Here is a 16575-nt window from a genome sequence, read left to right as displayed (position 1 = left end):
CCGGCTCTAAGAATGAACAACTTCGGGTTGGGGATAAACCAAGACACTGTGGGCCCCAGGAATTAGCCAGCAATTGCCGTGGTGATAGTCAGCAGAGGATGAAAGAATGAAAACATCTGTGAAAGGGCAAAGGCAATCGGGCCACCCGGGTATTCTACTACCATTCAAAAGGCCTTCGAAAGGCGCCTGTGATTACATGATAACCCGTGAGAAGTATATACCCTGGGCTAACCTGGGTGCAATAGAAAAATTTAAATTTCTAATTCATCCAAGGCGAAGTAAAAGTCTAGAAGACTGTAGAAGCCGTAGAAGCGCAAGAAGCACCAACAGCCACCGGAAGGCGGCAGCCTCGGGATCTAGACCGGGACCATCACAGCCCAGGGCCTGGGCAAGATTCTCTGTACAGCATTGACAATTGATACCTGTTATCATCTGCTCGAGAATTGCTAAATCGACACCCCCACTACCAAATTAAGCTAGGGTAGTAATTGTTTTACTGTCTTCTAAGCCCCTCCTTTAACGATCTCAAGATTCTGTAACCATACTACCTCTTCCAACACGCCACTGATTCGGCATACAGGCGTATTTCCGTAGCTTAGATTCGCCCTTCTCTTTACGAAATCCCGTAAGTATAGTAGTGTTATCCTACTGATATAGCTTTTAGATTCATTAATATCCTTAATTTTAACAATTCCGACTGCATCGCTATTTAATATTGTATAGTCGCGGATTCGCTAGTAGCAAAATCAGCAGCGAGGGCGTAGGCGTAGGTGGTAGATTGCTACAATTGTTAAAGATGGTATTATTAGAAGATAGTAAAACAATCAAAGCGCTTAACTAGCTTTGGAAATGGGGGCGTAGAAATAGCAACTTCAGAGGAGGGGGGGGGGGGGGGGTTAGCAAATCTCATCTGCTCTGATATGAGTACAGTACTGTATGAAGTTTATTACAATATGATTTAATTACTGTATTACTATCACAACGTTGAGAAAAACCCGGGGATCCACCCTCCATCGTGACGCAGTCCTTTTTCATCCCGCGTGACCGCGCCTGAGTGGGGAAGGAAACTAGGATATACACTGTAAACCTTACTATGACAGCAAGAAGCGGCAGTGCAATGCGATGACCGGGCACGACACGACACGGCATGGCTGAGTCTGGTGGAGGCAGAGAGGAGGTCCCTCAGCCTCCCTAACACGGCCATACTGCCAATGCACAGGCTTACTCAAGGATGATTCGAAATAAAGGATACCAGAAAGGGGGCTCTGCAGCCAAATAAAATTAGAAGACAAGGTCAAAGGTTATTCTTTTCGGCGGCGGGTCCCGCCAGTGACTTGATTAGGGTGCAGTATGGAAGACGCTAAGAAGAGAGACTAACTAGTACAGTAGGAAGTACGCCGCACGACGTTCCGCGGCCAGACCGTTTGGGAGCGGCTCAGGTGACCAAATCGGATACGGGAATCGACTGTTGGACTGGATTTTCCTGTTTCCGTTTACCAAATACTATACAGGACTAGACCCTGGCTGAAGTGGCCAGTGCTTTGCGCCATGGTCAGTCCGGAGTCGGCGAATACATCGAGTACGTATATTCAATTCTGTATGGACTGCATGTGTATCGATTACGCCGATTGCGCCGATTCGATGCAAGGGCCCCAGTCGAACCCTGCTCGATGACGGCCCGCTCGGACGAGTTGACACTGTTAGCCGCAATTTGTATTCCTCGGTTTTATCTGATGGTGTTTCGTCATAGCACAGAGACCCGAATAGGCCGAAGAGGGGCTGGTGGCTGACGTATTTCCCTTGGACTGTCAGGACAGTGACGGCGCAGTCGAGATCTCGGTGAAAACGAGGGAGTTGGGTATCAACCCGGGGATACAGATGAAACAAGACAAAATGCACAGCCGTGGATGGGGCTTGGAAGAGCCGAGACAGGCAGGAGAGGGTTGGGGGTTGTCGTATAACCCAATATCATTCATTGCATGATCATTTCCAAAGGAAATAACCCGAAACACCTATACATGTCCATCCCTGCTGTTCATCATCTTACTGGGGGTGAATCAGGCCACCCCTCAACCCTCACCCTGCTCCCATTACACTCCCCATATCGACCTCAGCACCACCCATGCACCTAACAATCCCACCACAGACGCGAGCACCATTCCATTACCCTCCCATGTCAACCCCAAGTACGCCAACACACCGACGACAATTTCCTTCCGCCGCGCCGCATCCCGCCGAGACCGCCATGTAGGATCGATTGCAAACGGGTCCAGAACCTCCGGCTTGCTCGTACCGTTCGCATCGCCAACCATGTGATCCGCCTCTACAGAGGCAGCAGTAGGCCTCAAAGGCACACTCACAGCCAGCGCGACAGGGCGGTGATCCGAGTGAGGAAAAAGCGGGAGCGCATTGTACACGACGGGTTTGATCGTCCGGCGTGCTGCGGCCTCGCTAGTATCACTTGACGCTGCTGTATTGTCCAGGTACAGGATGCGGTCGCACCAGCTAGGCCACCGGTGTGTCGACCATTTCCACTCTGTATCCTCGTCCCCGTTCTCCAGGGCTTGTCGGGCAGCTTGTTGTGCGGCATCAGAGAACTTGTATGTTGGGGGAAAGTCGATGGGGGCTTCGGAAAGGCCGTGGAAGGCCCTGCCTGCGCGCATCTCGCGCATGAGTTGGTCTTCTTTGAGGAGGTGGGAGTAATGGGATGGACTGCTGGGATCGGCGTTGCGCTTGGGGAAGCGTAGGATATCTTCCTTCCGTGGGCTTGTGTCGGATGTGCGGTAATTGAGGTCACCGGCTAGGAAGAGATAGGAATTACGAGCGGAGAGGTTGTATAGACTGCCCTGGGCATGATGCGACGAGCTGTGGGCATGCTCATTCAGGAGCGAGGTACTCTCGTCTGAACTCCGGTTGTCTCCTTCCACCTCCCGGGGTAAGGTCTGTCCATGCGAGAAAACCAATCTCTCGACAATACTCTGCCAGTCCAGATTTCTTTGCGCCAGCCCATTCTCCATCGGCGCTAGATGCGCTGCAACGAATGTCAAATCCACCTCTTGAGATTGTCGTCCTTCCACAACATATCCTAGCCGAGCTCCAACTGCACCCTTGTTGCCCATTTCCTGTAATCCAACTCCGACATGCGCGGTGTCTATCCATGATATCCTGTTCGCGATATCAGAGCGCGCAAAGACCATCAACCCCGTCATGCCGATGTGATCCTTGACTAGGTTGACATAAGACTCGTTCCATTGTTTAGCAGTTGCTTGCTTGACAGCCTTGATAAATGCATTAAAGTATGGGAGTAGATATGAGCCGCCAAGAAAGGAGTATGCGATCGGAGCGAGCTCCTGTAGTGAAAGAACGATCAGCTCTGGAGCTGGCGTCGAGGAGGGGAGGACATCGAAGAAGTGGGCTGCGACGAGGTCGACATCGATCAGGTTTTGGGCACAGTTTGAGGTTAGAATGTAGAGACTCAGTTCGTCCATTTTTGGAGATATGAGAATACTGCCCTCCTTGGACCTTCAAACCCTGGAGACCTTCGAGCAGGGAAGCTCGAGAGCGGTGACGTCGTGCGCGATGACCACGTGCGCGAGTTGATCAGCGGAGCTCGGCGATAAGCATCGATACACAAACCAGCGGGAAAATCACTGATCTGGACAATCCAGAAAAAAAGTGGAGAGCCAAAAGATAAAAAGACAAAAAAGATGTGCATCATCCGTGAATCGAACACGGGCCTCGTCGATGGCAACGACGAATTCTACCACTAGACCAATGATGCTGTTGCTTGTTATGGTGAAAGTTCCCCATTTGACTCTATAAATGGCTTCTAATCAAAACTGTCTTGTCCAATTGGGTGACCTTGGCTGTTCGGCGCATAGTTCATTCGATGGCTGCTGTATCTCTATATCTACAACTTGCCCTTCAATTGCCCTTCAACTTTCAGCTCCTCATCCAACTCCACCAACAACATCCCCTCCGCAACATCCTCATCCTCATCCTCCATCTCGTGCACCCATCGTACCGTCCCTGCGCGAGGACTACGTACCTCCAGCTCCATCTTCATCTGCTTGACAAAAGCCAAGACCTGATTCTCTGCAACGACATCCCCACTCGCAACCAGAATCTCGATTAACTTGCCTGACAGCGGGAGCACGATGTGATGCGGGTTATTCGGGTCGCCCCGCCGGTGCGACGAGGAGACCAATGCCGATGCCGCTGTCGTAGTCGTATCCAGCTGCATACGATACGGAATCGCAGTCTTGGAGGATGGTGTCGTGTACTCGATCTCGGCGGCCAGGGAGGTGGGGAACTCATTTCGCAGGACCCGCGATAGCTTAAGGTGATGCGCTACGTTGGCGGATGCTTGTGGGTTCCCGTTCTCGAGAGGTTGTAGCGTAATGGACCACGCGTCCCCTTTGCGGAAGAGCAGGCTGGACGAGGGCAGTCCACTCTGTGCCATTGACTGCTGGGAGGAGCCGCTGGAGATGTGCTGGCTTTGGAGGTCCTTGGCGATACTTTGGCCCAGCTGGTAGGCCTCCTCGAGCTTGATGCTAAGCCATTGCGTGTCGATATGACCGGTCATGAAATCGGGATGTGCCACAATGCCCCGCAAAAGATTGAGATTCGTCTTGACACCGGAGATTCTCGAGTCGGCTAAGACTCGCTGAGCCTTGCGAACGGTGGCCTCCCAAGTGGATGCCGTGACGATTATTTTTGCAAGAAGGTTGTCAAAGTTCGAGCCCACAACCAATGGAGAAGCCCCGGAGGCATTGATGTTGGTGTCGACACGAATGCCGTGGCCGCTAGGGACGGCGAACTCGGTTACCTTGCCGATACTCAGAGCGAAATTATTGCTGGGGTCTTCTGCACAGAGACGCAGTTGAATAGAGTGGGAATTCGCTGGCGAAGGAGCGCTGGCATTCACTTCAGATCCCAGGCCCAGTTCCGCGAACGTCCATCCCTGTGCCAGAAGAAGCTGCGTCTGAACCAAGTTGATCCCACTGATAGACTCGGTAATGGTGTGCTCAACCTGCAGCCGCGGATTGACTTCCAAGAAATAGAATTCGCCTTTGCCTTGGCTGACCAGAAACTCGAAAGTCCCCAACGAGCGATACCGAATTTCACTTGCCATCTTCAGTGCCGAGTCAATTACTCGAGCAATCAAGTTTCGATTAGACATCAAGGCTGGCGCATACTCTACCACCTTCTGAAATCGCCGCTGCACGCTGCAATCTCGCTCCCAGAGATGTCGCACTTGGCCAGTGCCATCACCAATGACTTGGATCTCCACATGATGAAATCCATCCACAGCAGCCTTTTCAACAAAGACTGTTCGCGAAGGTGACTCGCCAATAGCACGCTGGATACTATTATCCAACTCTGATTCTTCACGGACAAGACGAATTCCCCTCCCACCTCCTCCATCCACGGCTTTAATCATGACAGGAAACCCAACCCGTCTAGCAAACGTCCGTGCTTCGTCTTCGTTAGAAGTCGGCTGAGTCATAGCCTCCAAGACAGGGACACCGCATTGCTGTGCTAGTTGCTTTGCCTTCAACTTATCACCCGTCCGGGCGAGATTCTCTGGGCCAGGACCTATCACGACGGCGCCGGCCTCGGTCCACATGCGATGCGCGAACTCGGCGCTCTCACTGAGAAAGCCATATCCTGGGTGCACTGCATCGATGGAGTGCTTGCGGACTAATTCAACAAGCAGGGAAATGTCTAGATAGGATGATGCGGAGGGTATCTGGATAGCGTGCTGTGGATACCCCAAATCGCAATGCGACCGATCGTCAGCAGTGTAGAGAGCGAATGTCTCAACTGGGTTGGGCAATTCTCGTGCAGCGTGGAGTATGCGCACGGCAATTTCGCCTCTATTTATTGTATGTCAATACATATCTCGTGCCCAATAAGGCTGGAGAGAGTCGTACCTGTTGGCGACCAGCAGTCGCTTAAAAGACGGTGAATGCGGGAATGACGGCATGGGGTGCAGCAAATCTGGGGTAACAAGCTAGACAAGGTTGAAGACTGGTCGATAAACTCACGAAAGCGTCAGGGATTATTGTCAGACTTCTATTATTGAGAAAGAGCTTTGGTGAGTTGAACTCGTCATAATCTTTACAACGATTGATCACCAACTTGTAGCATCTAGGAAAAACGCCTCGGCCCTCGGATGGTCCCCCCCCTGGACTGTTTTTGACCCCTCACCCCACAGAAAGCAAAGCCGAGCATTCTTCTTAACCATCAATTAAAATACCCAATTTACTATGAGATAAAGAGATCTTATCTGCATATCATCACGACAAGGATCAAAATGGGAAAAGACAGTGACGCGCAAGACGCGTCTAAAGGTCAGGATACTGCAGCTCAGCGCCTCAACCAGGTCTCCTCACACATCTCCGCACAACCATCTCCAACAAGCAACCCCAAGTCCAAGTCCAAGAATGCAACCTCTCGTCTACCAGCAGATCACTCTGACGTCCTCTCCCAAATTGCCACTCTCCGCAAAATCGCAGCAACCCCCGATCCCAATCACCGCGGCTACGTGCGCCAAAAGCAAGCCGGCAAGCTTTGGGTCCGTGAGCGCATCGACGCCCTCCTCGACCCAGGAAGCTTTGCCGAGATAGGCTCGGTCTCTGGCACGGTGACATGGAAAAAGACAGCGCCAATGCGCGAGACCCCCATCTCCTTCGTCCCCAGCAATAACGTCCAGGGCGCGGGGTTGCTGCGTGGTCGGAAGGTCCTACTCACGGCGGACGACTTTAGTATTCGATCGGGCCATGCGGACGGGGCAAGCTCGGAGAAGACGGTTTATGTGGAGAAGTTGGCGATTGCGCTGCGGATGCCGGTTATTAAGCTTGTTGACGGGAGTTCGGGGGGTGGAAGTGTGACGACCATTAAGAAGGAGGGGTGGAGTTATTTGCCGCTTGTGAGGCCTTTTAAGCCGGTGATTCAGCAGTTGAATATGGGGATCCCGAATTTGGGGGCTGTAGTTGGACCTGCGGTATGTACTCACAGAATTGCCTAAGTCATTCTGGGTGAGGGGAGTGATAACATGATGCTGACGCGTGTGTAGATTGGGCTGGGTGCTGCAAGAGTTGTATCTTGCCATTTCTCCGTCATGGCAGCTGATATTGGCTCGTTGTTCAATGCTGGCCCGAAAGTTGTCGAGGGCGCAACCTTTGAAGAAGGACTGGACTTTCAAGACTTGGGCGGCCCCATGGTTCACTGCACCAATGGCACCATCGACAACCTGGCCGCCAATGAAGCAGAGTGCTTTGAGCAACTTCGTACTGTGTTGAGTTATCTGCCGAATTCTGGCAGTGAGGCCCCACCGGTTATTCCCTGCGATGATCCCCAAGATCGGGAAGATCTGGCTTTGAGGAGTATAATTCCGCGTCGCCAGGCACGCATGTATAACCCTCGGACTATTATCACCTCCGTTGTAGACCAGGGCTCATGGTTCGAGATTGGTGCACTCTGGGGTCGAACTGCTATCGGTGGTCTCGCTCGCCTTGGGGGTCATCCCGTTGGTATTATTTCGCTCAACTGTGAGGTGAATGGCGGTGCACTTGATGCTGCCGGCAGCCAGAAGCTCACTCGTCTGTTGAAAATGTGCGATGTGATGAACCTGCCAATCTTGCAATTCCTTGACGTTCGTAAGTATTTCGATCCAATTTCTCATTTTTCTCCATTGAAGCCCTAATGCCCCTTCTAGCCGGCTACGCCATCGGCACTGTCGCCGAACGCACGGCAACAATGCGCTGGGGCGTCGAGCTAGCCAAGACATACTACACTACCACCATCCCAATCTTCAACGTCGTGACACGTCGCGTCTTTGGCGTGGCGGGTGGCGTCATGCTTGGCAGTCGTGATCCCGTCATGCAAGTAGCATGGCCATCTGGACAATGGGGCTCTCTACCACTTGATGGTGGAATTGAAGTTGGACATAGACATGAGCTGCGCGAGGCAGAGAAAGTGGGTAAGAAAGAGGAACGATATAAAGAATTAGAAGAGGAGTATCTGCGGTTGATGAACCCTGTGCGCACGGCGAATGCGTTTGGCGTGGAGGAGATTATTGATCCAAAGGATACTAGACAGGTTTGTTGTTCGTGGGCGTCTCATGTGTATGATGTGCTTATGAAGGAGAGGCTGGCTGAGAGAGCCTGTGGGAAGATTCATCCTAATTTTGCTTGATTACTATGTAGAATTTCATATATCATATACGACAAGAATCTAGAATTCGGTTGATGTGATAATTTCAAACGGATCTTTGAAACCAGGGAACATTGGACACGGGAACGCCTTGGATTTATACATTTTAGCAGTTGGCTGTTGAATTTAATACTGTATGAATTGAAAAACGGAAGAAAAAGGCCCGAGTACACCCCAAATTCCCGTAAAATTTCTTTTGAGATGAAAATGAACCCTCTACATGAGAACGTATACTTGGTGCGTCGCTCTCATGGACTAGTAGATGCGTGATGATACCTACTGATTTTCTGCTACTGAACTGAGACTTGTCAAATCCACCTGTTCTTGCGAAAGTATATGCGGAAAGATATGTGTCCTTGACAATCTACAGCTCTCATTAATAGATCAAATCCTCAATGTCTATTTGAGACTATACCCTCTTCCGACAACGGCCTTTGATGCCTCTGTGGCAGTGTGATTACGTAACAAGACCGATTCGGCGGGATGGACCACTGAAGACTGCTGGAGGAGCTACCAGTTCACAGTTGAAACACCCCACTTCACAAGAAACACACAAAGCTCCCAAATCGCAATGGCTTCGGTACAGATCCTAGATGGTGGTCTTGGAACCTCGCTCCAAGATCAATACGGGGTGAGCTTTGACAGTACCACGACTCCTCTCTGGTCAACCCATCTGCTCGTCTCAGATCCCACAACGCTGCATGCTTGTCAGAAGGACTTTGGCACCGCGGGGGTGGACGTGCTTCTCACAGCTACATACCAAGTTTCACCCGAGGGGTTTGCCCGCACAAAGACTGCGGAGTATCCCAGTGGTATTCCCAAGAATGCTATAGGGCAGTATCTGCGGACTGCAGTGGACGTCGCGGAAAGAGCCAAGGTCCGTGATAGTACCAAGATCGCGCTGAGTCTGGGTCCGTATGGTGCATGCATGATTCCTGGACAGGAGTACAGCGGCGCGTATGATGCTGAGCATGATAGTGAGGAGGCGCTGTATCGCTGGCACCTGGATCGATTGCGGCTCTTCTTGGAGGCGGAGGGGATTTGCTCTCGCGCATGCAGTATGTCGCTTTCGAGACTTTGCCCCGTCTCGACGAGATTCGAGCAGTGAGGAGAGCTATTCACGATGCAGGGATTACGGTCCCGTTCTGGGTTGCTTGTGTCTTTCCTCGTGAGGACGACAGTTTGCCAGATGGAAGCTCGATTGAACAGGTTGTGCAGGCTGCTATTGCGCCCATGGACGATGGATACGTGCCGTGGGGAATTGGAATCAACTGCACCAAGTTGCATAAGCTCTCGGGGTTGATCGAGGAATTCGGAGACTCTGTTTCTGCGGTTATCACTGCTGGCGATAGCTCTGCTCCCCCGAGCTTTGTTTTGTATCCTGATGGAACAAATGGAGAGGTCTACAATACGACGACACAAGTCTGGGAGAAACCTGCTGGGTATAATTCAAACGGTGATCGAGACACGGTGCGTCTATCTCTATCTCAAGGTTGTCTACAAGCGACCAGTACTAATTGGATGATAGCGCTCCTGGGAAGTTCAACTGGCCCAAGTGGTGAATGATGCCAGCACAAAGGGCCCCTTCAAAAATTTCCTTGTGGGTGGCTGCTGCAAAGCTTCTCATCACGACATAAAGAAGCTTCGCGAGCAGTTCCAAAATTGAGTGGTTTTACATGTCAGCAAACGATGGATCGGCTACGGAACCGATTGGATAAAACCTGTAAATCAGAAATCGCTTTCTAGAATTAGAATATATGCAGGATGCAAAATGCTATGATATACAGAATTTAGGTAATCTATGCAAGCCAGTCAAGGAACCGCCCCCAGAGGGTGTTTCGCGGATTCCGATGAGGCATGATTTCTCCATCTTGAAGACGGCCTGACCAGAGGTCAATGGTGGCAGCACGTTGATACTGTAAATAATCCGAGTTAGCGAATTATTCGGTGCTTCAAAAGGGATTGAAGACAAGTGGAGAAAGAAAACGAACCTTGGTACCGTGCCAAAGCTTCCAGATGATGATTGGCACAATGAAAATGGGAATGCCAATGTACGACGCAACAAAGTTGGATGCACTCCAGTTGCCCTTCAAGAAGACAGGGAAGCCGCAAACCAGAGTGATGATGGTAGAACCAATGAAGCCGACCCAAGCAGCATATGGCTGGAAAGGTCCCTTCCAAGGAAGCGAGTCCCGAGAGACACCCTGTGCCTTCATAGCGGCGTGGAAGCGAATGTAGCAGAATGAGAGAGTGGCCCAGGCGATCAAACCCGCAACAGTGCTAAGGTTGAGCAGCCAGGTAAAGGCCTGCGCGGCACCACCGCTTCCAAGACCTGGAGATTCGTTAGTGAAGATGTTCAAATTATCATATATATCCAGAACGGGTAAACTTACTCAGATAAGCCAGGGGACCAAACAGCCAAGCCGCGATGACAGCAACGTATGGCACTCCGTTCTTGGTAACTCGACCGAAGATCTGGGGCAGCTGGTGGTCGGTCGTCATAGCTAGGATCATACGGGATCCGACCCAGCAGTACGAGTTACCGGCAGACCAGGCGGCAACGAGAACACAGGCATTCACGATGGACGGCAGTGCGTTGATACCGGCTTCCTGAATAGCAATAACGAACGGCGAGCTGTTCGCGTTACCGGATCCAGAGACAAGAGCCTTGTTCCGTGGGTCCACGATAAGGCCAATGAGCAAGGCACCTAGGACGTAGAAGAAGGCAATACGATAGGTGACTCGGCGGGCAGCCTTGGGAATAGCCCGGTGGGGATCGACAGACTCGGCAGCGGTAATGACGACGGTCTCAACACCAATGAAGCTAAATGAGGCATTGACGAATGATGACAGGAAGCCCAGGAAATGGCCGGTAGGTCCAGTGATGCCGTTGTAGTTTGTCCATGCGCCTGGGTTATTCCAATAGCGGAAGCCAATGGCCTCGTGGTTGGGGCCACCACCGGCTGTAATGACAATAGAGACGACCACCAAGCCCAGGAAGCAAAGGACTTTGATGGCACCTCCAACGACCTCAGTCTCGCCGTAGAACCGCACGCTCATCAGGTTGATGATCAGGATCAGGATTAAGCCAACCGTGATGACAACCGCAGGCGTTATATCTGTCCAATAGGACACAACAACTGCTGCTGCTGATACCTCCGAGGCGATAGCAATCGTGTAACAATATCCGTAAGAAATGGCAAGAGAGAAACCGACAGATGGATCAATGAAGCGCGTCGCCCAGTGAGGGAACGAACCAGCGGTGGGCAGCAGAGTTGCCAACTCGGCGATACTTTGCATAACGCACCATAGAACCATGCCAACAATAATAAACGCGAGAAGCAGACCCGCAGGACCGGCCTTCGCGTAGGCCGCTCCCGTACCGATGAACAGACCCGTGCCGATACCACTGCAGAAACCGATCATGGTGACTTGATAGTTCCGCAGGCGACGCTGGGTGGCACCACGACCGCCGACATTGAGCTGAAGCTCCTCCTTAGGAGTTGCATCATACTCTTCGACCTTGGCGGGATCCGGACGGATAGTGTCCGAGGCCAAAGTGGACTTCTCCATTTTTATGCTGGGAAGAAACAAACTAGCGTGGCGATCGATCTCCTAAGAAGTATAAGAAACCAAACTGAACCACCTAGTCGACAATCCCCATATGATGATCCCCTGTGAAGAAAGGGAAAAAAGAAAGGATGTCTAGAATATTAAGCTTATGTGGGAACGAGCTTGCTTTTCTTTCCTCGAAATCTCAGCACGCTGTTAATCACGACATCGGGGCTCCGTCCTTCGCACTGCGGAAACTTCTCCACTGGATGAAGGCCGATTGGGCCACCCGCCGCGGACCGTCCACTTTTTCGGGACGCCAACGGTGAATTTTGCTTGAGCGTCGAGACAGGAGGCAAAAAAAAATATCTGATATCGTTCTCATTTGTCATAGCACGGTCTAAAAAACCTTGGCTATGTGAATGATGAGTGGTTCAGGGGATATGATACCCGCCTAAGAAAATAAGAGACTGGAGATCCCCGAAGTAGATTATGCGGGGGATCTAACGGGCGAGGAACGTGTGGCGGGTGTGGATCTGCGCTCTATGTGCTTAATTCATCCTTCTGTATGTCGGCACGAGGGTCGAAGGGTTAAGGTGTCTTTCGCCTGCGTGATTGGTGCTAGCAAATGCTTTCTTGGTGTAAAAAGTCCCTAATAATCCTGGATAAAACCTAGCGTGGTCGATAAACCCAGAAACAGAGTTTGCGCGAACTTCGAACGAAGTTCCGAAGAAGGTCTAGACTGCCGGCTTCTGATTGGCCAAGCCGCAACATGTGAAATGTTTAAATTTTCTGCCTGAGGCATCCAAGGCCCCGCAGAATCTGCCCAGGCCAAAATCAGGGGCTGGATCGAGGACGCAGCTTATTTTCAATTGTCTACTAACTACTGGACTGTGACTGTGATTGTCTCCCTGTACTATATTAGAATAGACATAGTATTAATACCTGATCAACTTTGAGCTACATTCCTCATCCATCAGGACATCTTAAGATATCAACAGGTGTTGTCGAGTGTTGTACACGTTCTGCGCCCAGCATAAATCCCAATTACGTGCATAATTCACCAGTCGGAAGGCTGCCAAGACCCCACAACAGCAAGCCAGGCGTCGATCATGAAACAAATCATCGTTCTGCCCAAGGATGCGAACTCAAATCCAAGTCTGGGCGACCTTTTAATAGTTATGTAAATAATTACATCAATAGTGCCGATCCACACTCTCGACGGGGCCGATTGGAAGCTTAAAAACTCAACTCAGCTCGTGACTCTTCCTCTGGACCTTGACTCTCCCTTGTTCTCAGCGCGCGGAATGCTACGGAGACCTCGCTCCTCAATTTGACACTCGTTCTCAAACATCCGCTCAGCACACGGCATTGGGATTGGGCTTCGATCTATCTGCCTCACTCCGACAAGAGAGGAGATACCAGGCCGGATGTCGAACCCCGCCCGACCAGAGGCCGAGCCTAATGGTGCCTCACCAGCACCAAGCGCGGAGGACTTCCCTATACCATCAAAGGAAGTAACCACATCCGGAACACGCAGAAAGTTGCCTGGATGGCTGGATCACTTCAATGCGCGCGATCTGAAAATTCTATTTCGCTGTACGGTGGCAGCATGGGTCGCGTCATTATTGATCTTCATCAACTCGTCCTTGCGCACGATCGGGACTGCCACTTTCTTCGCGACGTGAGTGATTCTGAGTAGTGCAAGGTATTGAGCATAGCATTAATCGAATGGGCAGACTGGTGCTTTTCATGGTGCCTCCCAATGGCATTGTCTTCATTTTCATCCTCGGAACCTTGACCCTTATCATTGGTATGGGCCTCGGCTGGGGCTGGGGTGTTATCGCGATGAAGGCGGCTCTGGCAGCGCGACCGGCTGCTGATACTCAGGCCAAACTACAAGCCCTGGGGCAACATGCTTATAGCGTGGCTAACTCGACTGGACAGCCCGTTGCAGCGGTCCAGCAACAGCTTATCTACGAAGGCTGGATGCTGGATGCTCGTGTCACGGCTGTTTACTTTTGTTTCATCTGTTTCCTGATTTACGTCCTGGTAAGCTTGAACGAAGCGTTCGCCAATACTGAGACTCTTAATTAATCTTTCACTAGGCACGCATCCGAGCTAAGAATCCCAAGTTTGCTCTGACCCAGATCTTTGGAACTATCATCATGGATCTTTTCATCACCATTGGGCCACTACTCCCATCATTCAATGGCACCATGCCCAAACTTCTCATTGAACCGGCAGCCATTGGAATTGGGATTGGACTGGCTTGTAACATCTTGTTTTTCCCAACGTCGACTTCCCACACCGTCCTCGAGGGCATGGAAGGACTAGTACGACTTCTTAAAGGCCCCTGGATGCGACCGTGGCAAGTTTGATTGACGGTGACCATCTGGAACTGAGAGACTTACAGAAGCTGAAGATAACAGTTCTCGGGACCTACAAGAAAATTGATCCAGCGCTCGCCTTTTTGCCAATGGACTTCTCGGTGAGCCGGTGGAATTCGGATGACGTCAAGAGCTTAAAGGAACCCATCCGCCGAGCCGCAATAAGTACTTTATCATTGTTAGAGTTTCACATATCTCGCGTCGGTGGAGAAGTGAAGCTGGAGAAACTCCGTTCAATCACGTCAGAGTACAATCAATATTCTGAGCTCGAGACTACGGAGAAGAAGAAAGGAAAGCCGCGCGAAGCTGGCATGCGCCAATTACTTGAGAGCCTCAAGCTTGTGAAAGCATTCACTACCCCCGAGCATGAGGCTCTTCGCCAGGAGATGCTAGAGGCCATTCGACAGCCTTGCACCAAGATTCTACCGGTCTGCCAGGAAGCGAGTACGTCAGTTGCCGACTGCATTCATGCGGTGAATTGCTCGCGATGGTTTGGAAAACCATCCAAGACTCAGTTAGATGAGCTTCTCCAGCGCAGTGAATCTTCTTTAGAGAGCCTTAAAGATCTGCGTGTCTCATTTGCGTCAGAAACAACTGAACTCCTTATCCAGACAAATGCCGACATCTTTGATGAGAGTGGAAAGTTGAAGAACCTCGACGATCCTACAATGCATAAAGTGCGAGGAATTGCCATTGGAATGGTCTTTGAAGACCAAATTCTTGGCGTCGCAGACGCCTGGGAGAAAGTCTTGGAACAGATTGTCGCGTTGATGAAGGAACGCCAAAAGGTACGCCTCTGGTTTCCTCGGGGACTGCGCTATGCATTCAACTGGGTGTTTCAGAGAGCCGCGGTTGCCCCTGTTCTTGCTGCACAGTCCTCGGCGGTTGACCCCGATGTGGTCGAGGAGCAGTCAAAAGCGGCCCAGCAGAGTCTCAACATGAGCCGAGGATACAAAGTCAAACGACGCAGCGGCCTGGGACGCATTATACTCGGCACGTATCACTGGCTTATCAACGCTGACGGTATGTACGCCATTCGAATGGTAGTTGTCACCATTGCGCTCGCAATTCCAGCAGTGATACCATCCAGTGCAGGCTTTTACTATCGCGAGAAGGGTTTATGGGCATTGATCATGGGCCAGACAACTGTTGTCGTATACATGTCGGACTTCACTCTATCGCTAGCCTCTCGTTCTGTGGGAACTGTGGTCGGTGGCGTCGTGGGTTTGGTGGCTTGGTATATCGGATCAGGCGATGGCTCTGGAAATCCATACGGCCTTGCTGCAATTATGGCTGTAGTCCTCATGCTTCTCATGTGGGGACGTCTCTTCGCGCCTCCTGCGATCCTGCAGGCCACAATCATGGGTGGTGCGACCTGCATCTTGGTGATCGGTTATAGCTATGATGATACGTGAGTTGTGCAATTATCGCATAGTTGCTCCCACTATATTATGTTGAGAGGCTAACATCTTCACTAGGCATATTCCTTCATACGGCAACCCTGGTTGGGGGTACAATGTCTTCTGGCGAAGACTCGTACTTGTGCTGCTCGGCTCTGCCGCGGCCTTGATAGTGCAAATCTTCCCACGACCTCCTTCTGCAGCACGCCATATCTGCAAGTCCATGTCAAATTCCATCCGAGCACTCTCTGATCACTACGCACTCCTCCTGTCATGTTGGGGTCAACCAGATCGTGATGAAGGCCTCATGGCTGAACAGCTTGTAATCGACCTTGCGGATTCTCTCTCAGCCCTTGATGGTCCTGTGGCTCTGCTTCGCCTCGAGTTTTCCAGCTCTCCATTCGACAGTGATACCCTTGCCCAAGTCAAGTCCCTTTGTCAAGAATTGAACCAACACATTGGACGGTTGCTGTACCTATCAGCCTCTCTGCCAGAACACTTCCAAGGTGTCCTTGCGCGTCGCGCTGGTCTTCTAGACCACCGAAATATCGGCGATATCATGGCGGTTCTGGGTATTGTGGAGCAGGCTCTTAAGACTGGTGATCCTCTTCCCGAGGTCCTTCCCACACCATTACTCAAGCGCTGTTACGAGTTCTGGCAAGTCCACCAGGTTGAAATAGAGCTCACCACGGACTTGATTAGGGACGAGAGCTATCGCCGCTTCTGTGTTGCCTTTACTGCCTATCTCAAATTCTTGGGCGCGATCGATGACTTGGTGCTCGTGATGAAGGGTACATTGGGAGAGTCACATATCGTGGGAAGAGAACTGATGCCTGATTCAAGTGTATAATATTGATGGGGAACTCTTGCTTAATTATCGTTCACAATTTGATAAAGGAGAATATGAGAAAGAAATCAATCAAATCCCCCGTTAAAAGAGTAATTATGCCCTTCGCAACATAGCTGTCGAGAACATGTTCCAGATTCGCAGAACCCCCGACAATCCTCGAATC

At 51.1% G+C, this 16575-nt stretch overlaps 6 protein-coding genes across 6 annotated transcripts; 3 read left to right on the top strand and 3 right to left on the bottom strand.

Annotated features, from left to right (window-relative positions):
* Positions 1 to 2090: 2090 nt before the first annotated feature.
* Positions 2091 to 3488, bottom strand: N7458_003388 (putative inositol 5-phosphatase; the record flags this gene model as incomplete). Its single annotated transcript, XM_056906771.1, has 1 exon — positions 2091 to 3488. The coding sequence occupies one exon, from the start codon at positions 3486 to 3488 to the stop codon at positions 2091 to 2093; it is 1398 nt and encodes a 465-aa protein (XP_056770878.1).
* A 422-nt stretch (positions 3489 to 3910) lies between these two features.
* On the bottom strand, positions 3911 to 5989 carry N7458_003387 (putative pyruvate carboxylase; the record flags this gene model as incomplete). The annotated part of the gene is made up of 2 exons (XM_056906770.1): positions 3911 to 5879; positions 5937 to 5989. 2 exons carry the CDS (start codon positions 5987 to 5989, stop codon positions 3911 to 3913), a joined length of 2022 nt encoding a protein of 673 aa, XP_056770877.1.
* Positions 5990 to 6319: 330 nt separating this feature from the next.
* Positions 6320 to 8202, top strand: N7458_003386 (acyl-CoA carboxylase subunit beta; the record flags this gene model as incomplete). The annotated part of the gene is made up of 3 exons (XM_056906769.1): positions 6320 to 7009; positions 7082 to 7664; positions 7724 to 8202. 3 exons carry the CDS (start codon positions 6320 to 6322, stop codon positions 8200 to 8202), a joined length of 1752 nt encoding a protein of 583 aa, XP_056770876.1.
* Positions 8203 to 8791: 589 nt separating this feature from the next.
* Positions 8792 to 9328, top strand: N7458_003385 (uncharacterized protein; the record flags this gene model as incomplete). Its single annotated transcript, XM_056906768.1, has 1 exon — positions 8792 to 9328. The coding sequence occupies one exon, from the start codon at positions 8792 to 8794 to the stop codon at positions 9326 to 9328; it is 537 nt and encodes a 178-aa protein (XP_056770875.1).
* A 691-nt stretch (positions 9329 to 10019) lies between these two features.
* Positions 10020 to 11793, bottom strand: N7458_003384 (putative amino acid permease; the record flags this gene model as incomplete). The annotated part of the gene is made up of 3 exons (XM_056906767.1): positions 10020 to 10136; positions 10212 to 10552; positions 10614 to 11793. The coding sequence occupies 3 exons, from the start codon at positions 11791 to 11793 to the stop codon at positions 10020 to 10022; spliced, it is 1638 nt and encodes a 545-aa protein (XP_056770874.1).
* Positions 11794 to 13202: 1409 nt separating this feature from the next.
* Positions 13203 to 16412, top strand: N7458_003383 (uncharacterized protein; the record flags this gene model as incomplete). Its single annotated transcript, XM_056906766.1, has 5 exons — positions 13203 to 13456; positions 13512 to 13824; positions 13881 to 14147; positions 14189 to 15573; positions 15641 to 16412. 5 exons carry the CDS (start codon positions 13203 to 13205, stop codon positions 16410 to 16412), a joined length of 2991 nt encoding a protein of 996 aa, XP_056770873.1.
* Positions 16413 to 16575: the final 163 nt, after the last annotated feature.

Source organism: Penicillium daleae (genome assembly GCF_028827525.1).
Source record: "Penicillium daleae strain IBT 16125 chromosome Unknown utg000002l_segment0_segment0, whole genome shotgun sequence".
In the NCBI taxonomy this organism is placed as follows: Eukaryota; Fungi; Ascomycota; class Eurotiomycetes; order Eurotiales; family Aspergillaceae; genus Penicillium; species Penicillium daleae.
Note: the sequence above shows the minus strand (reverse complement) of the source record. Positions and strands in the feature narration are given on the sequence as shown.